Raw genomic sequence first — 27,980 nt, forward strand, 5'->3', positions numbered from 1 at the left:
GATTTGGCTGCTCCTGCTCTCAGGAAGGTCCTCTTTCTCCTGAGCATGTGTGATCTGACTTACTACTTAATCCCCAGCCTGAAAGAACCTGTTCCTTGTTTGTGGGTAAGACGGTATCCATGCTCCCTGAACAGAACTTTCAAAAACAGACCTCTGTGTGGGAACGGAAGTGTGGTGTCCACATCTCAGTAACTCAGCTGCCCTGCCGTCGCATCTATCTAAGGTCAAAGTCAAGGCAAGGGGCCCACACTGTTGACTGATGCCTCCACCACTGAGAAACTGCCCAGCCATCTGTGTCCTTGTCTCCAAACAGGAAGAAATGAGGTATTAATGGGATGAAAGTCTCGAGGGCACTAGGTAAGTCTGTGGACCAAGGTGTGACTAGCTGGTCCTGCTTCCTACCCTATCCATACTGGCCTCATGTGGCAGAAACTGCCAAAAGACACCGTTAGTGGGGCACCCATGAGCCAACCCTGCCTGGGCTTGATCGGAAGCAGCACAGTATGTGCCACCCATTTACCAGAGTCCACTAGGCTAACATCTCCTCAATAAACACCCATGCACCCCCATCAAGTAGGAGACTCCTACCTTTTCATTTACTTGAGAATTCTACCGCCAGGATTGCATGTTCTCTCAACTCTGTCTCCCATCTGAACTAGAGAATCCATCCATGATAGTGTACCTTCTCTCAAAAAGAGCACACTTTATTCCCTACACCGACCTCGACTTCCGTGCTTCAAAACAGGGAGCACTCGTGATCCTGCCCCACGTTCGCTTCTACGTTTATTGTTTATCAGGTGCTCAAAACGCCACCTTCCTGAGGGCAGGGACCTTGTTTTGTTCACTCTGAAGCATAGCACATAGCAGGCACAGAATAAATATTAGCTGAATGAATGAACGGTAAGGAGCCAATCCAGAAACTGGAGGACCCCCCCACCACCTGGGACCCCTGAAGGATGGACATGCACTCAGAGGGCCCAGATGGCTCCAGCTGCTCCTCTCTATGCATGACCATCCCTCTCCATCCTCCTCTGCTCTACTAGTCCACCTGGGTCCTCAGTTCACCTTATCCAGCAACAGGTCTGGATAAGCTGCGGTGGAGAACAAACAGTGGAGAACAAACCGTAGAGAATGTGACAGCTGATGGGCGAGGTCAAGGTGGCTCTGGCCCCTTGACTGCTGGGAGGATTTCAGGGCAGACAGACTGAAGGAATCATCACGTGTTCTGTCCATCCTCACAACTCACTCAGAGCACTATGACCACACACCGGTGGAAAAGCAGGCCCCGTCCAACCCAAGGGAAGCAACTACAGGTGGGAAGACAGTGCCCCATTATGGCCTCTTTATGAACACTGCCTACTGGAAAAAGTCCTCTAAAAAGCCACTCTAAATATCTTCCTAGTGTTACTGTAATTCCTCTAAATTTTGCAGTTTTAATCTATTAAAAATGCAGATGTTTTTTAATTTCTCTTTTCAAAAATGGAGAAAATTCCCAATTCCCTTCACTGCAAAGTAAAGAAAGTTACTCTTCATTTTATGAAAAGAGCAGCTTATCTACATGAACTTATAACTCAATTCATATAACTGAATTGTCATTAAAACATTAAACTCCTCACTTTGACACCTAGAGCCAGGCATGAATGACGTGAGCCTATCTTATCTCATAAGGCTGGTAAAATGAAGCTGGAAGTCTGGTGCATTCTCCTGTTATACCTGTGTCAGGTGAGGAAGAATCAAAGATATGGAATCAAGTTTCTACCCATTTCTATTATTCAAAGCCCCAGACAAAATAGTGCTATTATATCAATCATGTAAATATTTATGCATCTTTCTAAAAGTTTCCCACAACTTCATTACATACGCTGTATTTTGTCACTGATGTAAACGCTGATGACAGCCAAATTATTTGCAGAGCTCTTATTCTGTGCTTGTCACTTTCTGCCTTGGGGGATTAGAATAATTTGCTTTATCTCCCGGAATGTCATCTTCCTCATCTCTGAAATGGGAGTATAATAGCCATCCATTTACTCACTATCTAGCAATGGTATCAACAGGAGATGATTTCCAAAAAGGAAACTTACCTTTCTTACAAAGAGCAACATAAAAAATTCTAATCAGCACAATGAAGGAAGAGTGGATACTGTTCCTTATCCTCCCTGAACTTGAATGTAAGGAGTAAAAAGGCTGCTGTTTACCAGATCCTGAACGTTAGGAGTTCTTCATAGAAGGTGACAAGGCTGCCGTGCAAGCAAACAATGACCTCATGAAAAACAGTGGGTTGTTGGCAAACCCTGAACCTTGAAGGCAAAAACCTGGAGAGTTGCAGGAACGGGTGGGAGTTTCTTAGTTCTTCATTTCACACAGCCACAGATTTGCAGGGTCCATGGAAGACAGCGGTAACCTGGTATAACAACCCAGCGTTCTGTAGTACTCCTGGGCCACGGCCCTGCTGACTCACACTACTGTGTGTCCCCAGCTGAGAGCACCAGGACCTGAGGTGGCCATGCATAATGTCACAGGGGAATCTCCTCATTTGTATCTTTTGCTTTCTCCCTGCAGTAAAACAACTGGCAGAACACTGGTGGGAGGCACTGCACTTATGTTCTCTGGCAAAACATACACCATGAAACTCCAGGTGATTAGAGGCATGGTTTGGACTCTTACATCAACAAATAACATGAGAAGAGAGAAGGCTGCCTAGGACCTTGGGAACCATGAACAGCTCGTCCTCTTAATCTTGATGTTATTACCTTTAGATAAAATATGCGTCAGATGAAAAAGATGCCCATGAAGAAATGCGGTGTTCAGATCACTAAAGCGTTGGTGGTGTTACACCCAGCAATATGTGAGGACAAGAGGCATACCCTTGGTAGATGGGAATGTTCTGGCTGCTAGAAGAATTTGCTGATGAAGGGAATATAGTCAATTAAGTATGGTGTCAGATGGGGTGATCACTGCATACTTTGTGGGGGGTATTTAAGATTTATTTATTTATTTTTAGAGAGGAGAAGGAAGGGAGAAAGAGAGAGAAACATCAATCTGTGGTTGCCTCTCACACACCCCCTACGAGGGACTGGGCCTGCAACCCAGGTGTGTGTCCTGACTGAGAATTGAACTGGCTCCCCTTTGGTTTGCAGGCCAGCGCTCAATCCACTGAGCCACACAAGCCAGAACGACTGCATAATTTAAATAAATGTCTAATCACTGTGTTGTACACCTGAAACTAATATAATACTGTTTATCAACTGTCATTGAAAATTTTTTCAAATTAAAGAAAGTTAAAAAAGTTTGCTGCTGAAGGGCTGGGAGATTTTACAAGGCCTTGGAACTATTCAGACTACTTTACTCACAAAGGTAGATAAGGTACAGGAGCTTGCTTAGCGTATATTGCAACTACCTAACTGAAAGGCTGCCAGGTGAAAACTATTTCTCACAGACTCTCCTGCAGCTAGAGTTCCAGATGAAATTTTTAAAATGCCCATTACATGCATTTGAGTCACTTAAGTAAGAAACAGTTGAACACAAGCAAAGGTGGTTGTGGGAGCTGTGTCATTTTGCTGATGTTGACCCGGCAGGAGCAGCACAGCTCTGGAACTCAGCTGCTACGACCATTTCCTGACCCCCAAAAGAACAGCTAGTTAGGGTCATGGCTTCTCAATTCCCTGGACCCTTATAAGCCAGGTGTCCAGAGATTTTCTGGAAATCACTAGGCCTCGACTAGAACTCAAAGGTGAAAAAGAAAAATTGCAGTCATGCAGCCAAGAGCCTGGAGCCAGGGAGAATCAGATAGAAGCAGATAAGAAGCAACCAAAAATGGGGAGCGGGAAAAGTGTTAGGAACCTTGAATTCAACCTTGGATTGGTGTTCAGGACTCTGTGAGTCAGTATGAATGGGTCGACTGGCCTGGCCTACAAGGGTGAAGATAAATATATGATCTGTACTCTATTATGAAAGGTTTTCTACCCTCAACTTGTGTAACTCCTAGGTGCCACACTAAGTATACAACACTCTAAGTGCCACATACATCTGGGCACAAGAAAGACGCACAGGACTATGAGGACAGTGATATGAAAAACTTCACAGGATCCTCCTGCCTCTTCAATTCTACAATTTCAGGTTTTCTGTAAAGAGGTTCACAGCAGTATCCTCATAAGGCAAAGGTAAGAAGAAAAGCAATATAAGGCACTTAAATTAAGACTTCCTCATATAGACATATCCTTAGAGATACGCATATGGTGCTACAAGCAGAGCATTCTATGAAAATCTGATGAAATAAAATCAGTAGCTCAATATGCTTATGTCTGTTATATAAACATGGTGTAGTTAATGATCATGGAAACCAAGGGTAGCTAGGAAATCTGAGGTTTGTCTTTCTAGTGCCAAAATGTATGTATTTATATAGAAATATATATATGTATAAATATATATATTGCTTTACTTAAAATGTCTCTTTAAATTAGGGCATCAGCATCCACTAGTACAAGGAGTTCAATAGATGTGTCAGAATTTTGTATATTTTGAATCAGTGCTAAGACTAAGGTGTAGACAGGAGTTAAAACTACACACCGCCCATGGATTTGACACCTGTACTGTTATTGGGGGAAAACAATAATGTATTTTACAGTGGAGAGTACAGAGAATCTTAATACATGAACTTGATCTTTATTCTTCTATGCATCAAATATTGGCCAGTGTTTGGTTTTCAGCAAAAACGTGCTAAGTGTCTGCATGACAATGTAACTTTTAGATAAGTTTGGCCACCTTAATAGTCTAGTGAATCCAGGAGTGGTAGCTAGTATCTCTAAAAAGTATTCAAACAACTGTCTGTTCTGAGATCCGTTTGGTGACCCTTCATAGTAGGCACAGCCATGCAACAGGGAAACATTGCCAAGGACACCTGTAGAGAACTGCTTCTGTGAGATACACGTGTTCAAGCGTTGTCTTAGGAATAAGAGACTTGATTGTTTCTTCCCCCGCCAATCTATAACCTGAACTCTATTTTCCACTGACTTACACAGTGAGATTGGAAATGTGTTTACTGTTGAAAATGACATTCTTTCTTCTATGACAGAATATTTACATCAATTAAACACGTAACAGTCTGCATTTAAAGATAATTGCCTCGTTAATAATGCTATTCAAAGTAAATACATGAATATGTTAGAGCTCCTATATAAAATTGTTCTTTAGGATTGTATTTGTTCAACTTATTAAATAGGATGTGATAATATTATTTTAAGAGTAGCACATACTTATTAAATACACACTCATATAGAAATTTATAAAGAAGCTTACCTATAATCCCAGTGTTGGTTCCCCAGAACCCCAAACCCACAGCTGAGAGGCTGTTACAATAATGGCTCCATCATGCCTCCCTCCATCCAAGCCAATACCTCCTCGCATTGTTGTTGGCTTGGCCATGACTTGCATTGGCTGATGGGACATTTACAAACTTGGTGCAACCACAGGCTTAAAAAATGTGTATGCATTAAGGCTTGTCCTCTCTTTCCCCCTTTTAGAACCCTAAAACTGCCATGTGAAGAACCTGGCTAAGTGGAGGGCAAGAGACAGCATGGGGCATGATGTGCTGTCCCGGCTGAGCCCCTCACACCAACCAGCCTGGCCCAGTAGAGCTGCTGGCTCCACACAGAAATCAGCTGAGCCAGCCCCCCCCCCAAGGAACCTCCCAGCCGGCCCAGAGAACCATGAGAATAATAAATGTGTGTCTTAAGCTACTACATTTTGAGGAAGCCTCTTATCCAGTAGCTGACACAATGGCCTTTAAGAGGTCTAAATGGAATTCTAGGGGAGCTGAAGATTGGGAAATCCGAGCTCCTAAGAGTGGGTTACTTTGATAGCCTATAGAAAACTGTATAATGCTCCTAATCCAGGAGCTTGTATGATCTTATGGGGTTTTTTAATGTTAGGAGGCAAAAGTAAACTGGGGAAAAAAAAGAGAAACTTACCCCATATCCCCATAAATACTGCAAAGACTAAGGTTCCAAAACTGTCAAAGATGCACAATTTCTGAAAAATACAACAATGATATAGAAATTAATCCTGTTCTCCACTTACTAGAATGCATCAACTATTCAATGCTTTCTGTATGGTACCATCTGAATTTCTTTTTAAAGCTGATACCTCGCTTAATAGGCACTATGTTTACTAAATACTTATAAATTGAATTTCTCATTTTTTTTTGGAGGCAAACAGCCTTTGCTGTATTTACAAGTGCATTTGGTAATGGAGTCTTTCCATACCATGGTAAAGCAGCAGGCATAGCTGCTAAGATTCCACTCTGTTTAAAGCCTCTCCTGGGCTTTTGAATAATGGCCTCATCTATAAGCTGTCATAAAAAGAATTTGAGGAAGTAGTATGGTCCTAAGAATACAATGAGCGCCAAGCAACTTTTAGATAATGATTTGCATCTTATCATTATCCCACCCTGGTCAGAGGATAAGTTCCTGAATTCCTGCCTTTCCTGACAAGAGCAGTACAGAGCTGGCTTATTCTGAGTGGCTGTCCCGCAGAAGAGCTCTGTTTCCTCAAACCAGCTTTTCTACCCTCACTGACAGAGGCTTCCATGAGACTAAGGATGCTCAGGAGCTTTGCTGACATTGCAAAGGGTACAATGGCCATGAATGAATAAATGCCACACCTGCACAAAGAAGGCTCTATTCACCTGTTCTTCTAAGTTTCATTTTTTGCTAGTATATAAATAGCTCATCTCCCTCTATGAATTCCTGGAAAATTGTTCAGTTAGTTACTAATTTTTTCATTAGTGAGCTTTTATTTAACATCTCCTAAAAATATCTGGAAGGTTAATGGAAACAGTAGCAAACGTATATCATATTGACTTCATGATAGATCATATGAAAAGTAGACAATAGGGTAGAAAAAAGAAGCTACAGGAAAACAAAGCAAAACCAAAGAGTAAGATTTTCAAATGCTAAAGAAAATTATAAGTGGCTTCTAAGGAACTCTACTTTGTTTTAGGTAACTTTTTGGGTTTCCCTTTATACTGCTGTTAAGTGGCTCAACTTTCATCATCGTAAAAACATCCTTTTCACGAGAGATTATCCACCTAACCCTCTACTCATACATCTCTTTTCCAGGGCAGATGTCCCCTCCATCATCCATGTAGCCCGTGGTCAGAAATGACAATCCCCAGTTGCGGCCATCCAGTCATTCCTCCCAACAACTCCTCCACAAGGGAGACGATAAATGAGCACATGCCTCAGTGAAAAAAGCTCTCTGCCTGCTTCTTTGGCCCTGGGATTCCACGCACCACATGTTTCAAATCTTTTAGCTTTGACTCTTATAGAACCATCTTCCCCAAGTTGTTTTTTTAATGTTATGCCTTATCCCTTATTGAAAATTATTATAAGTTTTATAAAAAATAGTTTTGTGTGTTATCACACTGTTATTGAAAATTGTGGCCAATGTTGTTTCTCTTTTAGGAATCAATGCACACTTCTTTCTATCTGATACCTACCTACCTGCCTTGACACCTCTACCTACCCACTTTACAAAGAAAAAAATTCTATGAATTCTTCACCCTACCATGCTGGGAAAAAAGCCTGTGGAAACACATCTGAGTGTGAGGGCGAAAAAAAATAGAAGCTAGAAAAAGCAGGTGTATGACTGATGCCATGATCATACCAGCTGCCTGGTTCAAGACAGGGAATGTGCCTTGCACTCCCACGAGAGGGAGTTAGGTGGCTGGGATAGAGTTACCATCTTTGCCACACAGCGGAGAATCAAGGACCCGAGAAAGAACATGAGATTGCTGGCGTCATTGCTCTATGTGACCTGTAGTGACATGGAAGCAGGAAGCAGGGGAGAAGGTAAGAAAAGGGCTTTCTTGGTAAGAAGCTGGCTTCTCCTGCTTGGGAGACGGCACCGGGAGGGAGGCCAGCTATGTGAAGGGCAGCCCCAAGTCAGCGTTCTGTTCTAGTCATGTGGAGTGGGAAAAACAGAGAGAGCTGTGTACGCAGGCCTGATAATTTTAAAAGAGGAACCAATCAGAATCTAGAAAAGTGACTATTTTTCTTCCTGCAAAATCAAAATGTTATAGCTTAATGTATTCCTAAGGACAAAATATTATAATTTACCATGTTTCCCTTTTATCTTGCCAGCTAAAAAGCTAAGAACTTTATTCAGTGCTCAATCACACACACAAAATATTAATACTGATTATTTCCATGACTGTTTCTTCATTTCCTTGATCCTGATTTTATATTTCTATTTGTAATCTGTTAACCCTTTTAGCATACATGTCCATTAGTTAATACTCCATTTCTTTCTAAAAGAGAGGTAGAAATAAATATATAAGTAAATGTATAAATAAAGATATAATTGAATTAACCAACAAAGAGAAGCATAAAAAGGCTCTCTTTCTACACTTATTTTTTATTCCACTCTTTTACTCATTTTTAATATATTTCCTTCCCTTTATAAATCACTCTGACAGGCACAAGGGATCCTTCAGGAAACTGGAATAGAATGACTCATTTTCTCCAAAACAAGGAAAAAGTATGTACACAGGGGACATATTTGAAAGTCATGTGTTTAAGGATGAGTAGGTGGAGCAGAAAAAATGAGAGAAGAGATGGGGGTGGGGTGTGTGAAAAGAAAATTTCTTAAGGAAAATGGGATTTACAGTCACACTTTGTGGAGCACAATTTGCCTCTGGTATCATAGTTGACATCTGCCTTCAACCTGGAGCCTGGAATACACGCTCACTCCTGACCTTCACGAGTTAACATCGCTGGAACGCAGCTTCTCTCTTACTCGCGTCAAGTCTTCTATTTTGTGTTATCTAAGACAGGGATTTGTAGTCTAGAATTGGTGCTGGCTTGGGGGATGGGCAATGAAATCTATTCTAATTCATAAATTAAGTGTAAAAATCCATGTGTTGACAATACCCTACAATCATCCTAATTATGCAGTGGAATAATTTTTCAAACACAGACTCAATTCGAGAGTGAAGTCTGGTACTACTGTCAGCTGCTGAGGAACAGGGTGATGGCAAGACATGTAGATCTGCTGTCAGTTTATGGCTTTGTTGGTTAACAGGTGGGTGGCCTTGAGCAAAACATTTACTCTCTCAGATCTCCTGTGTTTTAATCTGTAAAATAAACATAATACCTGTTCTATCTCAGAGTTGCTGTGTGTGTCAAAAGTGGTAAGTGCAAGGCTTTGCAAAGTATAAAATATAAAGTGAAATCACTACAATAGTCAGGCATTCAGTTAAAATTAGACTTAGGGGGAGTGGTCAAAATATTCTGAGGTCTCATAAGGATTCCTAAACTTTCATGGCAGAACAAGGGAAGAGAGGAAGGATCACACACAAGAAGGAAGATAATGTGTTAGCATCGTCAGGAAAACTCTCCAAAGCAAGCCGAGCATCTTTGCTCCTATCTGGAGTTTCTGGCATACCTTTCAGTAAGCTCCTTTCAGTCTCAATGCCCGTCCTAAATTTCCCGGATTTTGAGAAGTCATATACCTCAAGACCCTCTGCATGTCTCAGGGGAACCAGATGTGCTTTGTGGGAATGTTTTAAGACAAAGTATCTGGGGTCATTTATATTATATACAAAACCTTTTCATGCATATTTACAGATATAGTCTAAATCTGACCAGGAATCTTTAAGAATCCCAACATAGTTCCAGCACACTTTAAAGTGGAAAAACACAAGTACAAATTTCAGGTTTCCACTCATTTGAATTAAGGAAAATACTTATAATAGTAAACCTATTAAAAAGTATTCATGAGATAAGGAAATCTTATGAGTTGAGATTTCTGCTTTGATTACTTAAAACACTCAAATGCTTTCAGTTCCACAGTTCCTCATTGACTCCTGGATATTTTTGAGAAGGCTTTTAATCTCAATTTAGTATCTGTAAAAGAAGAATAAACACATGCATTCCATACCTACCTTTCAGAATGAAAGGTTAGTTCAAAATTACCTTTTTGAATTCCTCAGAGGAAAAAAATAATTTCTATGTTATACTAAAATTATTAGAAAAAAAATTTTTTTTCATTACTTGGAACAGGTTAGAATAACAAAAATTACCTGTGAGGACTCGCAAGTAATATTGAGTTTCCAGAATTGACAATAATCACACTGAGGACACATTATGATCTTGCCACCAATATTAGGATCACACACTTCTTTGCTAGAGAAAAAAGAAAATTTTAATTTTTAAAATTTAATGAGTAGAACTTTCTAGCCAGATGATAAAATCCAACATCCATTTATCATACGAAAACATAACTAAATTTTTATAAAACTAGAAATGGAAATGAACTGCATCACCCTGACTGATAAAGGCTTGCTACATAAAGCCTATTTAAAAACATTTTCCTTAATGGTAAAATGCTGACAGTATTTCCTTAGATTGGGAACAAGATGATGGGTCTTTCTATCATTTCTTCTCAGTGTAGGTCGCTCACCGCATGGTAAGTCAAGAAAAACCAAGACAGGAGGATTGGTAAGGAAGGAAAAAAACCTGTTAATTATAACAGATTACATGATTGCCTATATAAGCAATATAAGCAATTTAATAGAACCTGCAGATAAGTTATAAGAATAAGTGAGTTTGAGGGACATAAAATTAATATACAAAATATACCTAAGGCCGCAAAAGGAATTGTATCCCTAGACCTGCAACAATTAGGAATTAATTTTTTAATACAATTTTTCAATAGCTTAAAAAAATATAAAGAGCCCAAGAGTAAATCTAACTAGGCGTATAAGATTTACAGAAAGAAAATTATAAAAATGGTCTGAAAGAGTGAAATACATACAGTGAACCCTATATAAGTGGATACGTTATTATGTTCATAATTTGGAAGAATCGGTATCTAAAGATGTCATTTCTCCCCCACCTGAGCTGTAAATTCAGTTAGAAGACCAAAGGGCTCCGAAGATTCAAGACACTTCTAAAAAAGAAAAACTGACCCAGATAACAAAATAAAGAGTTCAGAAAGCGACATATACATATACTAAAACTGACTTGCGAGAGGGCTGGCCCAGCACATCAGTAAGGTGAGAAATGGCATTTCATAAATAAGGCTGCGGCAATGACAGCGGCATGGTAACTAATCCAGAACAGTGACAGCAAAATTCGGAGCCCTGGCACCCGCGTGCTTCTCTTCAGACAGTGCAGCTGGTATTGGCATCCCAACATCAAGCACAAACTGCTTCTTTAGTGCTTATTTTTTCCCTCTCACTTTGTAAGGGCTATTTTTTTTAAAAAGTAAAACATGAAAGTATTGTTTATTTAAGTTTTTAAACATCTTTCTTAATACACAGTAAGAAATCATTTCTAAATGCATAAACACACCAATTTTCCCAGTTTTTCCATTGAAACTTTGAAGAAAACAGCTGCTCCTGATCCTCATCTGCGGGGCTAAGTAAAGCATCCCTCTGGAGGCCAGAGGCCCAAGGATGATTCTCCCTCCAGACCTCTGTTCTTTATCAAACAAAGTATTGTCTTAAAATATTGAAGTGTTTCCTAAGGATAATAATCCTGACAGAGACTGGGCTGCATTATCTAAGAAAAAATTTTCCACTCCACTTAATTAATATACGCAGAACAGAAGGGACGCATCATCCAAAACAAGTGTGCTGCAATGAATCTTCTTTTAGTAAAAAGTCTAAGATCCGGAGAAAAATTTTATGTCTCATCAACTTTCAGTGCGGTAATAAGGAATAAGCAGCGGTTACCTCCACGTGCAGTTATTTCGATTAACAAAGCCATAGAGAAAGCAAGCCACGCCTACTACTGCTGCCAGGAGGAGCATCTGAGTGTAAAATCCCAGCCAAGCAAAATAGATTCCGATCTTCTCTCCATAGTATTTCCTGAAGAAAGACAGAAATTATTTTTAGAAGACACAAATAATCACTCTGCAGCTTCATCTGAATATCAATTTCTGATTTTAAATAGAGAAGCCAGTGAGCTTAAACTCAGACTCAATTCACACTTAAAACCTACTTTTGCTCATAGCAGACCCAAAATTCCATTATACACCAAAAAGTATTTTACATATCATGGAAATCCTAATCACTGGTTAGCCTGTTAAAGCAAAGAAAATCAGAATAGAGCAAAGGAAGGAAAAATGCAGAATACGAAGGGGAGAGAGAGAGAGAGAGAGAGAGAGAGAGAATCAGCATCATTCTTTGTAGACCAGCACATTTGACACATTCTCCGAAAGATGATTCTTAATATGCATAAAACAAGTGAACATGAACAATCTGCTCAGTTACTTGTTTTCACTTATCTAGGGAACATCATGGAGCAAATGAAATGTAAATCACAAGTAATAACAATAAACTGATATAATTAGTAGTGGAATGTGCTTCTTCCGATCAAAACATTTATAAAACTCATTGTGAAAGTGGAACGGGTCAGGACGGACAAGACTGAGAAATCCACCACCCTGCACTCCTTCCATCTAGCACTTTGATGCCCCCCCCCCCCAAGTTTTAGAAACTGATCGACAGGGTGCTCTGGGAAAAAATGGAAGAGGCTGGGTAGGTAAGACTGGAAGAAGTAAGGCTGGGTATAGGGAGATTGTTCCCGAAAGGAAGATAAATATAGTTAGGCAAAAAACAAAACAAAACAAAACAAACAAACAAAAAAACCCCAAACCCCTCAAAAGTTTAGGGATAAGGAGAAAATAATGAAAAGACTAGTTAGGTGACTGTTGCTGTTGTTGATACTTTCTAGACCGATTCACATCACTTAGTTTGGGTCAGTAGAATCAAAAGTTTTTTTGAATCAAAAAACTATTAAGAAATATTTTGTGTGGCAGGGAACTGTGAACACTGATTAAAGAGTATTCTGGTTCTATTTATTTATTTAAAATATTATTTATTTATTTTTAGAGAGAGGGGAAGGGAGGGAGAAAAAGAGGGAGAAAAACACCAATGAGTGCACCCCTACTGGGCACCTGGCCCACAACCCAGGCCTGTGCCCTGACTGGGAATCAAACCAGGGACCCTTTGGTTTGCAGACATGCACTCAATCCACTGAGCAACAGAAGCCACAGCATATTCTGGTTATATTTAAAAGAGATCTTCTCGTGTTACTTATGAAATGATATAATATTTGGAATTTTCTCCAAAATAATCGTGTGTGGCGGGGGAGGTAATAGAGATAAAGATGAACAAGACCGGCTCTGAGTTTGAAAGGTTTGGAGCCGCGTGACAGCACAGATGCAGGTTTGCTCTACTCCTCTGCTTTTTCATGTTTGAAATTTCTCATAATAAAATGTAAAATACCACAAAAGAACAATTGTTTAGTGTTTTATACTGTCACTCTCCTGTTCTCCTCACCCTCAACATCCAATCTTTCACCAAGTCCTATTAACCCTACTCCTAAAAAAAGTTTTAAAGCTGTTCCCGCGATCTCTCGTTGGGCCCACTCTGTTGCCTCCTCCCTGGTCTCCCTGCTTCCTGTGACCCCTGCACTCTCCTCACTATCTTTGCAAAATGTGAAGAAGATAAAATGGCTTGAATGCTTAAAATATCACAACGGCACTCAGTCTAAACTCCTTTCCCTGCTCCTGCTACCCTACTAAACTTGTATCTGATTCTTCTCTTTCTCCCTAGCACTGACCTTTGGTGCTTCCTTAAACTTCACAACTGTGTTTGTGCCCCGGGGCGACTGTACAAGCTGCCCCTATTCCCCAAATGACTTCTAATTCTGCAACGTCCTGGATCCTTTTTACTATCTGGGTCTCAGCTCGAATGTCATTTCCTTAAAGATAACTTTACTCCCCCACACCACCCTCCTCCATCTCGTCACTGCTATTTTCATTTCAACCAGAAACTGTGTTTGTTTGCTTATTTTTATTTGTTTGCTTGTCTGTCTTTGGTCTATCTCTTTCCAGCAGTCTTTCCCCTGCGACATTAGCTTCTGGAGATCAGATGACACTGGTGCTTTGAGAAAACAAATGTTGAGCTAGACATTATGTTTCTGTGATACAGTAAAACAGTCCCTAACAACAGCGGTGGGTCTTTATTTCCAGATCCTCAGAGGTAACCTCTAAACCCTTGGAATTTTCTGAGACAGGAGTACCTTTGTTATTCAGGGTGACCCTGTGGAGAGTCTGTGCTAACGATGTGACTCAGGAAGGGGACCAGCCATATGCCAGAGGGACCAGCCCTGTGAGCAGAAGATTGAGGCTATGAGCCCTGTGATACCGGTCCAACCTCCGCGGAGAGAGAGGGGCTGGAGATTGAGCCACGTGGGCGAGGACTCATCAAGCATGCCTGCGTAATAAAGCCGTAATAAATAAAGCCATAGTAAAAACTCTGAACAACGAAGCTCAGAGGCCCAGGTGAGCTCGCCTGACTGGCAGTCCGCTGGGTATTGCCACGCTTTGATGTCACGAGCGCAACCCTGAGTCCACACCTTACTTCAGTGATTGTCCACCTTTGCCATCTCCTGGCACACACAAACTAATTATCAAAACTCTGCAGCACCCAAAAATATATTACATTTTTTGCCGATCTGATAAAAAGAGCTATAATTTAGATTTACAAAAATAAAATGATAATATTTACCCTTTTTGCTCCAAAGTAACTTTTTAAAAAATCAGGTGCCTATTCTTGTATATAAGGATTTCTGGTACCAAGAGTTAATCAATCAAATGCAATCTTATCATGCCACGTGATCAACTATGCAATTCTATTATATGACCCATACAATATTTAAGGTTCAAGACAGGGCATTCATAATGTATGGTTTTGTTGTGTTGACTGCTGTCATTTTTTATTTGACAATCTAAGGGAAAAGAGGTCAGTGACCCTGACTAAATCGTCAGGTAATGCATGTTTTAAAAATCTTATGGCACACCTGTTGAAAATCTCTGCCTTACCTGATAAGATCCAAGGGCTGCTTTTTGTATATGCTCCGAGGATGAGCCCATTCCCTATACAGAAGATACCGCTCATTCGGGCAGCTGGGGTCCTCCGACGGCTGGCTGAAGTTGCACTGGGAAACAAAGTCAAACAAGTGAGCGTCACAATCACCACGTGTTTGCAAATCTGTTTATTAAGTGCGGTGCTAACACTTCACAGTCATTTGTGAATAAAGGGACTTATTTGCTAATGCGGATAGGAATACCACAGGATTTTTACTGATTCTCAACCACAGGTACTACTAACCCCTTGAGGGCTATTTGCAAATGTGGGTGGGGAGGAATGCTTGGCTGTTACAATCAAAGGCAGCAGGTACTTGGTGGGAGCCTCGGATATGCTAATGTGCCACCTGCGGGTCAGTCCTAAACAATGAAAAACTCAAGAGCCACTCAAGGGCCAAAGCTGCCATAATGGGGAGACACCGGATAGTACTGTCTACTCCTTGGACACCCAGAGGATGCAGGGCTTCTAAAGCCCAGACTTCTTTTTCCTCCCTTCAACAGTTATTCATGACAATGTGTGGAATGCAAGTAACAAAGAAGTTTGATGTCATGTTATAGACACTTAGTTTATCCAAGAAACAAAACTTCCTGCCTCTGCTTAAATTCAGTAACTCTTCTTTCTACCTGACCAGTTTTCCTTCTTCCTGTAGCTAGAACCTGATTATCACCCAGCTAAGCTTTAACATGGGCCCTGACCTCTGTTCACCTCCCTTCCAAATTCCACATGAGATCATTCTTTAGCCTGGATAGGGCACCTCTGCAAGTCCAAGAAGCTTAAAAAAAAGAACAGGTATAGTCAGATGCCAGCCGAATACTATAGTACCTTGGTATCCCAGATTATATTTATGAGAGCTCTCTGCAAGTGTCCCCAAAGTTCATGTTATGTCATTATTGCTAATTTTGCTGGGGCACAAATATAAAACACATGGCTAGACTGCTGTGTTGGGTCTCTTAGCCAGGAAGCTCAGCATCTGCTTCTCTACCCTTCTCTCTGCTTTCTATGTGTGCATGTATATCAAGTAGCTGTTTAGTGTCCTAGTTTTACTAACTTATATGGTACATTTCAATATTGTCTTCATCCACAAATACATGTACTACATAGTAGCAATTATCAGTCTCAGTGTTTGCTTTCTTTGGTCTTAGAGACTCAGATAAGTTGATGGTGAATGTAACAAAGTAACAGTACAATATAATATAGCAATTCACTTATTTCACTGGCAGAATTTATTTAAAGTGCTTAGATATCATTTCCTTGAGTGTATGGAATCACTAAGGGTCTGAAGCAGTCACATTTAAAAATTTTCATTTCATGGGAGACATTATCAGCTAGAGAAATGTTCTTGAATTTGAGGAGTTGCTACCATCTCAGAACGTAGTCCTTAAAAAATGTCAACACCCTGCCACACCACCATTATGATAGGAACCCAGCCAGATGTCTTTCTAAAAGTCCTGTGATACTCCAGGGCCCAATTTGAAATGGTATTTCAGCGGGAAATAAACAAACCTATGTACTAGAAAGTGATAAATGAAAAGTTCTGACATGTTACTTTTGCTTACAGAGAACGAATACTTTTCTGGTTGATGATAACATCTGCTGGTAATTATAAAAATAGCTAACATATACACAGTACTTACTACATGCCAGGAACTGTTCTAATATTTGACATGGATTAATTAATCCTCAAGGCAACTCTGAGGATTAACTCAGAGTTAATCTTTATTATTAATATATTCATTAATAATTATATAATTATTATATACTTATAAATTATATATTAATTTGTAATATTTAAAATATATTTATATTTAAATATAAATATATATTTATAAATTATATATTGTATAATATAATTTAAATAATTGATTATTAATAATTAATGATATTTATTATTACCTTTTTATTATTAACTATTCATAACTATTATGAATAGTTAATAATAACAAACTATTATTATTATTCCCATTTTATTGATGAAGAAATTGAAGAAAGGAAAGACTAAATGACTTTCGCAAGGTTATCAGCTAGGAAATGGTTGAGCAGGTATTTTGGCTCCAGAGCTCACATTCTTAACTACTGATCTACACTGCTTAACACATTAACTATGAGGGAACTTAACTGTTTGTTCATTCATTCACTCACTCACTCATTTATACTGAGGACCTTCTTTCTACACAAGATTTAGCAGTGAACAATGCAACCTGGTTCCTATTCTGGATAAAGCTTGTAATCTGACATATTATCTTCATTTTACCAAGAAAGAAATTTAAGTGAGGTCAAGATTAGCTCTTCCCTACTAACACTGGAATATACATTAGGCATTTTATTTCATTTTTGCTATCTGACTTACATCATGGAGAGGGAAAGCTGCCTTGTAGATCCCCGAGCTTACGAGTCTGTTAATCCCAAACTTCTTAACGTTGTTGCTTACTTGATACTTGACCCGAGAGAGGATGAAGTAAACCTAAAAGGATTCCAACATAGAGTGTATGATTTATACAGTATTAACTAGCCAATCACTGTTTACTATTATACCAAGAATCTGTAGGCATATTTCTTTTCTGTGTGTGGCAGTTTCTAAAATATAAACTAAGCCAACCAAACCAAACTACTAATTTTTCAACAGCAGGTTGCAGATCACCCCAAGACAGCAACTAAATTTTGTTTAGGCTTACAATGCGGCTTCTGGTGGCTGGATTAAAGAAGGTATCTCTATCATGAATATAAAAATCGTTCATCCGGTTCTTCTCAAATGGGGCAGTGAAAAACTCTTGCTCTGGCTTGATGATACTTTCATCCACTTGGAGGACTTTCGTAAACCAGTTGAAATTCCCGAAAGCTGAAGACCGGGTTTTCAGATCGCTGGGTTTCAGAGGCAGTTTGATGTGCATTATCTCAGCATATGTACATAGCACCTCCCACGGGGCATGTACCTTTAGAAATACAAGCCTGTCATCCAAGACCTATATCGGAAGAATAAAAACACAATCTAGGAAGCCAAACCAACTATTTTCACAATTTTAAGACACATAGATTTTTCTTATGTTGCTGGTAGTTAAAACACTTGTGTACACAAACACACACACAGATATGAGTAAAAGTGAAGATACAATCATAAAAAAATCATAACCATCATAACCATCATAAACTTTTTGTGTTAGAGATAATTTCTTGGTTTGAATTACTAAGAAAGTAATTTAAATTCTTATCACAGTTCTTTCATGAAATTACTAATATTTTAAATGAAGGAAAGTAAAACTTGGTAATTTGTCCACCACTCCATCCAAATTAGTGAGTAAAAATAAAAACACCAGAATATTCATTGCAATGTTATTGTAATAACAATTTTTAAATTTCTTAAACCTAGGAAAGTTTAATTTAGTATATATCTGTTCAATATCATGTTATGTGGTCATTATAAGGATGCCAAAGAATGTTTATTAATATAGAAATGCATTTATGGTATATTAAAGAAAAAAGCAAATTAAATCTCGTTGATATAATAATTTCCCTTTTTGGAAGAGAAACTGTATAAATTTGAGCAAAAAAGTTTAGAAGGACTACAAGTTTATTTATAGAAAATTAAGATACAGGTAATTTTTATTTTCACTATTCCTACACTTTCTATTTTTTTTTTGTAAACTATTACTTGTATAATAAGAGAAATCTTTAAAAAGATTCTTAAAAGAAGAAAATAATCTATTGTTTCATTCTTTAGCTACAAAAAAGGTCTGCTGGCTTTGATCAGGAGCAAATACATTCCATAACGCAGGTAATGACTGACCCCTCCCAGCCTGCAACGAAGGCGTGGCTGGGGCTGCACTTAAATGCCATTCCAGCACTCCAAGTGGCATTCAGGTTCCCAAGAGCCATGGTCAGCCAAGGGCTGAAAAGGGACGGCCACTTACGGATCTCGTTGCTTCTAGCTGCAGGCCATCTTGGATGAGGTTAGATTCATATGCTCTTCTTTTTCTCTGTCAAAAGAAATGAGAAAACGTTAGGCCTTTAGTTTTACCAAGGGCAGAAAAGGTTCCCCCTGTCCCCTCCAAAGAAAATATAAACAACAAACCAGTTTGAACCTGATGAAGGGAGACATTTGCTCAATGTGGCACAGAGGCAATGGAGGCACCTGGCTGCTGGTGACCAGCGGGAGCCGGTCCCTCAGACGGAGTGCCGTGGAGGACACCTGTATTACTGCTTAGCGCTCTGGAAAGCGCTTGGTCATCCCCGTGGATTTGCAGGCATTTGAGGTACATACACGTCTCTAATTTGGGCACAACCCCAAGGGCCTCTTTTTGGCTTATAAGAGGTTTTGCACACATTTTTAGTACCATCCTCGGATGTCATGTACCAGTTATATCCCAGAGCTGACATCCTAAATTTTTAAAATTTTATTTCCATGCCAGACATTCAAATGGTTCATTTTGGATATGAGTATTTCATCTCTGTATGCCTCGACCAAATTCAATAAAACAACACAGAAAATTTTGGCAAAGCAAAGGAATTTTGCTCTCTGCAAGAGTGAAATGTTTTTGAAGCTGCAAAAAACATGTAAGTCTACAAAAATAGAGAACAATTAATTGATGATACATTTGCCCATGTTACATGGCCATTTGAAAAGATACAGGATATGTACTGTATTTTTTGACATTAAATTATGCACTTGGCTAGAGTTTTAGCAAACTGTGTCCTAAGTTGTAGGGGAAGCATGTAAAGGTAGAGACTTGTTTGATCTTTTAAAAGAATGCTTTTGATGATGGAATAGTTAGACTGCTTTACAAGAAGGAGAAAATGAGTGGATACAGGGGTTAAACACACAAAGCTCTGAAAACAGCCTTCCTGTGTTCAAATTCTGGGGCCATTACTTGTCAGCTCTCTGACCCCTGGCAGGAAATGAACTACTCTATTGCCTCATTCTTCTCATCTGTAGAATGGAGACAATCTTACCAGTTTTCTTTTGAGGTTCTCATGAGGATTATATGACTTCAACTACATAAAGCATATAAATGAGAACTTCCATCTCTAGTAATCAAAGGAAGTAAATTGGACTAATACTCCCACTGAGGAAAACTGAAAAATCTAAATTAAAAAATTTATTTTTAACTTTAACTGCTAAGCTGGAGAAAAATTACTGAGCCAAGGACAAGGTAACCAGTGAGCCTGGCGGCCAGGCCACTTGGCCCAGGGAACAGCAGTCATGATCTGCCGGCTGTGCTCCAGGCAGCGCCCAGGACATGCAAAGCACCTAATGAATGCAAAGCAGATGCCGTATGAAAAAGGGTGACAGTAAAAGGTGAAGAGAATGCACCTGGCATTTGGCCAAATGTGAGTCCAAGAGGAATCCCCAACATTTTATGGAATTATCAGAAACAGAACACGGCTTTATTTTTATATACTTTATTTTTATATATTTAATAAATGGTTATATAGTTCTTACAACATGCCAGTGTATTAGAGCTTTGCAAATAACAGATTTAATCGCTTGCTACAATATGAGCATACAAGAGTCACTTAGAGAAAAACCAGCACGTACTACAGCTCCCCTGTGAATAAGTAAGCAGCCTGCCTAGAGATGCCCAATCCGGTGACCGTGAGAGCGGGAGATGCAGCTGGCCCGCTCTGCTCCCAGCAGGCGACTGTCCACCCTGCCTGCCTCGCACCCCTGGCATCTCTGCCGTTCGCCCTGCCACATTTTCACCCCTGGTCCACCACATCCCCAGCCTCAACGTGGAAAGCTGATTCAGACTCATCCTGCTTCATACCGAGGCAGAATTTCTTCACTAGATCCTACTTCTCCTATCTTGGTTCCTGCAGAGTAGCCCACTCCTTGTTCCTGATTGCTCCTTTCTTTGCTATTGTAGAAAAGCATTGTTAATCCTGCAAGTCATGTTCAACAGAGTTGGCACAGAGTATACGCCCAAGGCATGGTTGCTGAAAGAATATATTCAACAAGTTAATTCATTCTACAAACACTGTCGGAGAGCATCCCACAAAGTGCTGATGATTCAAAGAATTTAAAATTGTCTACCATAGAGGAACTACAGAGAAACACAGTGTCTAGTAACTGAGGAGTTTCCCAACGCAGAAGGGCTAAAACATTAATTCATGTGTTTCATGGCACTGAAATGGACATTTGTCATTCTTTATGGCCACCCTACATTTCAACTCCTGCCAGAACCCACATCCATGACAGATAAAAACCCGAACACCCCCGTTCCTCGTCTCCCATGAAGTTCAGTAACTGGCACCTGAGCTAGGCCGTATTAGTCAGCCCACCCACTCTGCACTCTGCGTCAGAAGCTAGCAATGCAAAGACGTCTGGCCAAGCAGAAACTATTCCGGGGTGGTTGGGAGCGCGAAGGCCATTTTGAGAGATGGCAGAGGTTGTGGCAGGAGCCTTTGGGGACGACTGCAGGTCCGTCCACGGCGCCAGCAGTCGCTCTGGGCCCCGGGCGGCATGGCCCCGCTTTCCCTCTCACGCTGGCTCTGCCGTGGGGCTCGGAGCACCGCTTCTCGCTACCCCATCTCCCGGCGTGTCCGCCCAGTCCTTTCAGAAATCTGTGAGCTAACATTCTTCTGGTAAACTCCCCGACTGCTTAAATTAGAGCTCACTTCTGTTACTTGCCAGCAAGAATCTTGACAGAGAAGGCACGAACGAGGGAAAACTTGTTAGCCTGAAACCTAAATCACTGCACAGTAAAGGTGGCAGGTGTTCTGAGGAGAAGAGACACTCTGACTTCCTCTCCTTCAGAGATGACAACCCACCCCAGGTCTGTGCAAGGGGCCACCCAGATTGTCTCACTAGCAGGTCACAGCAGGATCCATGACTGTGTCTCCTGTATCCCCTGTATCGGTCTGGAATACGTTCAATTATGATGGGGAAGCTCCAACTCAAGGATTTTAGCTCTTACAGACAAACGTCCTTCTAGTTAGGACAGTAGAAAAATCAGTCAGAGGGGCTTCTCCAGTGACTTAATGGGTATATTAACAATTAAGTGCTGGCAGAAAGTAATCGCATAACTCTGTTAACTGGCCTTGTTAGAAAGTTACGTTTCTGTCACAGTTAGGTTATCCATGATGCTCAGCCGTCTCCTTAAGGGCCTCTACTCATCCACCAGGGAGCTGTTCCAAACCTTCAGACTTCACAGTTAACTCCCAGACCAGCAGACTCTGCAAGTGACCCTGCCTCCATCACAGAGGAAATGGCAGCCACTCACTGTGACCTCCTGCAGGTGTCTTTATACGTACCAACTGCTGGATGCCACATCCCTTCTTGGTGTCAGAAGACGGCATCCTTTCCCTAGCTCTTCTTCAGCGTGGTTTGGCAGTCCCTTCCCTTCGTTCTTTGCTCTTCATTATTCTTACTCAGCCAACCCACATCCTCAAGTGTCCCTCATCTTTAAGAATATTCAATCCTTCCACAGCCCTGCCTGCTCTTCAATTACCATCCTGCCCCTAGAGATGTTTGTCTTTTAATCTTGATATCCTTGGCACTTAGGCCTCTAACAGAAGAAACATGCAATAAATGTCTAATGAATGAATGCATAAATTGAGTGGACGGTGGATCGATGGCTCTCTGTTAAGTAGGAATGAACTGAGGAATACAAATTACTGCAATGTAACAACTGAGCTCCCCTCTCCTAAGCCCCCAAAATGTCCCACAAACTTTGACTTATGGATATTAAAAATATGATGAAGGAGGAGATTCAGTTTAATTCTGAAGTGTACTAGCACCAGACAGCTCAGGGCATCCAGAGAGAGCATAAAGTGATTTTCAGACGCCCTGGACTGGGAATTACTACACAATGAAAGGGGACAATTCGGAGAAAAGCTGGAAGTGAGCCAGCTCTACAGGAGGGCAGCTCTGTCATCAAACACACCGGACCCAAACTCCCCTGCCTTGGTCGTATCAACTGCATCAACCACGACTGCAGCAGGCTGCATGGCGACGTTTGACAAGGTTCTTTCCCCTTTACGGAATTTCTGAATTGAGGCTGTACCTCCTCATCCCTTTCGTGGGACTCTCTCCTCGCAGATTTTAGTATACCACATTGTTTCTTTAGCTCTTGCAGTTTAGCTCCAGTTTTACTCCTGGGCATCGTGGTTAGATTAGGAGTCAAAATTCAAATCCTGGTTCTGCAGTTTGCTAGCTCTGTGATGGGTAAATAAACTTTATAAGCATCAGAGGTTTCATCTCAAAAATGGGAAAAGAAATAGCTTCACCTTTGAGTTTTCTTAAGGATTAAATGTGATCACAGGTATAAAGCACTCAGTGGCATGCCCTTCAAACATGATCAGCTTACCTTATTCCTTAAAAAAAAAAAAAAAAAAAAAAAATCCTGTCTATTCTGTAAGTCTCACAGTCTCATCTGTACTTTTTAATGTCAAGCATCTGAACAAAAAATAAGTAATTTCTACTTGGCTTTTCCATTGTGCACCCAATGACATTTTAATCCCTCCAGTGGGATACCTGGGACACCATTGTGCTAGAACTCCAGGAAACGCATCTCAATGCTGAGTCACTCAGCCCTCCCTGTTCTTGACTTGTCCATACTACATGGTCATCCTGGTTCTTCTTGGTCTGTCTTCTTTGCTATCTGACGGATGTGTAACCTTTTCATTCTCCAAAGAATATAAACACATCTTTACATCTCGTCTCTTTTGCCCCATTTCTGTGGTTATTAAGGAAAGTCACTAATAGGAGTATATAGCACATGTGAATATCGCAGATGCAGAAAAACTAGACATATTTCTCTTCCCTCTCATTTTAACGATATAATATTCTCTCAGACAGATGGACTTTTTTTATTTATTAACTTATCTCAAATTGTTAGATATTTAGGTTGTTTCTAATTTTTCACTACTATGAAAATCTTTGTAGAATAACCTTTGTGTATCCATTATTACTTCCTCAGGATGAAGTCCTGGAAGCGTAATTATTAATCAGAGTGCACACAACTTGAAGTTTTTAAATATGTGTTGCCATATTCCCCTCCAAAACGGTTGTACTAATTTATCTTATTTAGTATCTATCTAGTTCTTTACAAAGAACTGCTGAGATATTTACCTGATATTTCTTAAGACAATTGGTAGACCCTGAAGTTGGTTCATATGATACCCTCTATTTTACAACTACAAATACTTAAACAAGCTTAGTCAAGGATAGGACATTTTTTATTTGCTTAAACATGTTAACATATCATCTTGGTGTTACTTTAGTAAGATAGTTCTGTTGGCAGAAATGTGGGCTCTCGATTCCTGAATTTATGCAGGAGAGATTTCACATCACAAATCCAGGAGATTTTGAGAGTACATTTATTAAAGCTGGGGACAGTGAACAAAGGAAAGGCTTAAGATAGAAGAGGCAAGATCACAGCAACAGGAATAAACCTCGGCGAGCTGCCTTGGTCCTTTAAAAAAAAGTCACATTCTTCTACACATTTTGCCCAATTTTCCCAACACCATTTATTAAATAAACTATCCTTAGTCCACAGTATGTGCTTGCTCCCTTTGTCAAATAATGACTATAAAAATGTAGATTTATTTGTGGGCTCTCTATTCTGTTCCATCAATCTATGTGTTTGTTTTTATTCCAATACCATGCTGTTTTGATGACTATGGCCTCATAGTATAGTTTGATATAAGGTAGCATGATTCCTCCAACTTTGTTCTTCCTTTTCAAAATCGTTGTTGCTATTTGGGACTGTTTGTGGTTCTATATAAATTTTGGAACTATTTGGTCTAGTTCTGTGAAATACTTCATATGTATCTTGATAGGAATCTATAGATTGCTTTGGGTAATATGGACATTTTAATGATGTTAATTCTTCCTATCCATGAACACGGTATGCTTTCAATTATTTGTATCTTCTTCACTGTCTTATAATTTCCAAGTACAGGTCTTTTACATCTTTGGTTAGATTTATTCTTAGACATCTTATTCTTTTTGAAGTAACTGTGAATGGGATTGTTTTCTTAATTTCCCTTTCTGATAATTCATTATTCACATATAAAAATGCAACTGATTTCTGGATATTAATTTTGTATCCTGCTACTTTACTGAATTCATTTATCAGTTCTGGCAGTTTCTTGGTGGAATCTTTAGGATTCTCCATGTACAGTATCACATCATCTGCAAATAAAGATAGTTTTACTTCTTCCTTTCCACTTTTCCTGCCTTTTATGTTTTCTTCTTGTCTGATTGCTATGTCTAGGACTTCCAGTATTATGTTGAATAAGAGAGGTGAATGCAGGCATCCTTGTTTTCAGTCTTAAGGGGAATGCTTCTAGTTTTTGCCTCTTGAGTAGGATGCTGGCAGGGGGTTTGTCATATATGGCCTTTATTATGTTTAGGTATGTTCCCTCTATTCCCACTTTTCTGAGAGTTTTTATCATAAATGAGTACTGGATTTTATCAAAAGCTTTTTTCTGCATCTATTGACATCATAACATGGTTTTTATCCTTCATTCTGTTTATGTGGTGAATCACATTTATTGATTCGCAAATGTTGTACCAACCTTGCATTCCCAGAATAAATCCCATTTGATCATGGTGTGTGATCTTTTTGATGCACTGTTGTATTTGGTTTGCTATTATTTTGTTTAAGATTTTAGCATCTATTCTCATCAGGGATATTGGCTTATAATTTTCTTTTTTCTTTTTGTAGTGTCTTTACCTGTTTTTAGAATTAGGATAATTCTGCCCTCATAAAATGGGCTTGGGGGTCTTCCCTCCTCTTGAATTTTATGAAATAGTTTGAGAAGGAGCGGTGTTAGTTCTTGGAATGTTCGGTAAAATTCACATGTGAAGCTATTTGGTCCAGGGGTTGTTTGTTGTGAGTTTTTTTGATCACTGCTTCAACTTCACTACAATTGAATCTGTCTATTCAGATTTTCACATTCTTCCTAATTTAGTTTTATAAGATTGTATATTTCTAGGAACTTACCCATTTTGTCCATGTTGTCCAATTTGTTGGCATATATTTATTCATATGTTCTTATGATCCTTTGTGTTTCTTTGGTGGCAGTTGTTATTTCTCCTCTCTAATTTCTGATTTCATTTATTTGGGTCCTCTGTCTTTTTATTTTGATGAGTCTGGTTCAAGGTTTGTCAATCCTGTTTATCTTTTCAAAGAACCAGCTCTTGGATTCATTGATCTTTTATATTGTTTCTTTATACACTATTTCATTTATTTGTGCTCTGATCTTTATTATTTCCTTCCTTCTACTCACTTTGGGCTTTGTAAACAAGACCACCTTCTAATGCCACATACAAGAATAAATTCAAAATGGATTAAAGACATAAATGTTAGACCCAAAGCCATAAAAATCCTAGAAGAAAACATAGGCAGTAAAATCTTGGATACCGCTTGCAGCAATATATATATATTTTTTTGATATATCTCCTCAGGCAAGGGAGATAAAACAAAAAACAAACAATTGGCACTACATCAAATTATAAAGTTTTTGCACAGAAAAGAGACTACCAACAAAATAAAAAGACAACCTACTGAATGGGAGAACACATTCACTGATACATCTGAAAAAGGGTTAATATCCAAAATTTATAAAGAACTTATAAAACTCAACACCAGAAAAACAAAGAATCCAATTTAGAAATGGGCAAAAGACATGAATAGACACTTGTCCAAAGAGGATATACAGATGGCCGACATATGAAAAGATGCTCAACGTCATTAATCATCAGAGAAATGAAAATTAAAACCACAATGAAATATCATCTCACACCTATCAGAATGGTTATCAGCAATAAATCAACAAACAAGTGCTGGCGAGAATGTGGAGAAAGGGGACCCTTTTGCACTGTTGGTGGGAATGCAGACTGGTGCATTCCCAACCTGCATACTGTGGAAAGCAGTATGGAGATACCTCAAAAAATTAAAAATGAAACTGCCTTATGACCCAACAGCTCCACTTTCTTTGGAATTTATACAAAGAAACCTGAAACACTAATTCAAAATAAGTACCCCTATGTTCACTGCAGCGTTATTTACAATCCCCAAGATATGGAAGCAGCCCAAGTGTCCATCAGTAGATGAACGGGTGAAACAGCTGTGGGACATTTACACAATGGAATTCTACTCAGTTGTGAAAAAGAAGAAAATTTACTCTTTGTGACAGCATGGATGGACCTGTAGAACATTAGGCTAAGTGAAATAAGCCAGTAAGAGAAAGAAAAATCCCATATGATTTCACTCATATGTGAAATCTAAGAAACAGACTGAACTAACCAGCAAAACAGAGACTTATAGATAGAGAGCAGGCTGAGAGCTCTGGGGCGGGGTGGGGTTGGGGGGTGGAGGGATTGAACAGAAAAGAAAAAGGACTCATGGACATGGACAACAGTTTGGTGACTGCAGGTGGGGACAGGGTTATAGGGAGATAAATAACTGAACAAATACAATAAAAACAAAAAAGAAAAGAAAGTCACTAGAGAGCACACCTGAGCCCTTACCCCCTTCCTTCCTAAGGTACCTATCTTTACCTTCTTTCTCCAAGGTCTCTTCTTTTGCCTCAGTAACTTGTTTCTTGAGTTCACACAGCCAGCTGGCTCACTACTTCTGCCTCTGTGACTTCCTTTCTAAAGAGCCAGGGAAGACTTTCCTAGGTTTGGCTCTTCCTCACATTTTCAAAGGGCCAGAGCAGCTACACCTAGGCTCATTCCTGCTGCTATGATCATGCCTCTTTCATCTTAAGACCTTCCTGTTTCACTGTCCCCAGCTTAAAATCACCTGGACTCATTGAAATCTTTCCTGCATGAAGTCAAGAACTGAGAGCCCACATCGCTGCCAACAGTTCATGTTATTTTTCCTTTGGCAAGGCAATTCACAAAGAACTAGTGGAATATTTTAAAAATTGATCAAATCAGTTTTCTTGGTTTGTCAGGTAGCTATAGTAAATTAGCATATGTGCTAAATATGTCAAACAGGCACATAACAGGAAAAGAGTGCTTACTTAAGAAAAGATTGCTTAGGCATTTTAACGTGAAATCACCATCTTTACTTCTCTGTAGAATTTACACTTG

The 27,980-nt window shown here is 39.6% G+C and overlaps 1 protein-coding gene across 4 annotated transcripts in view; it reads right to left on the reverse strand.

Moving 5' to 3' along the window:
* Positions 1–27,980, reverse strand: part of ANO6 (anoctamin 6) — a 190,336-nt gene that overhangs the window by 37,008 nt on the left and 125,348 nt on the right. For all 4 annotated transcript variants that reach the window (XM_054591205.1, XM_054591208.1, XM_054591207.1 and 1 more), the window contains 7 exons: positions 18,844–18,909; positions 17,611–17,898; positions 17,286–17,399; positions 14,893–15,008; positions 11,735–11,869; positions 10,079–10,181; positions 5,967–6,027 (listed from right to left, as the gene is read on the reverse strand). In XM_054591205.1, the coding sequence (XP_054447180.1) occupies positions 5,967–6,027; positions 10,079–10,181; positions 11,735–11,869; positions 14,893–15,008; positions 17,286–17,399; positions 17,611–17,898; positions 18,844–18,909 (883 nt within the window). The remainder of the gene's footprint in view (positions 1–5,966; positions 6,028–10,078; positions 10,182–11,734; positions 11,870–14,892; positions 15,009–17,285; positions 17,400–17,610; positions 17,899–18,843; positions 18,910–27,980) is intronic.

The sequence above is a fragment of the Pteronotus mesoamericanus genome, unplaced genomic scaffold (genome assembly GCF_021234165.1).
Source record: "Pteronotus mesoamericanus isolate MK-2021 breed Mesoamerican mustached bat unplaced genomic scaffold, CSHL_Meso_final scaffold_21, whole genome shotgun sequence".
Lineage (NCBI taxonomy): Eukaryota > Metazoa > Chordata > Mammalia > Chiroptera > Mormoopidae > Pteronotus > Pteronotus mesoamericanus.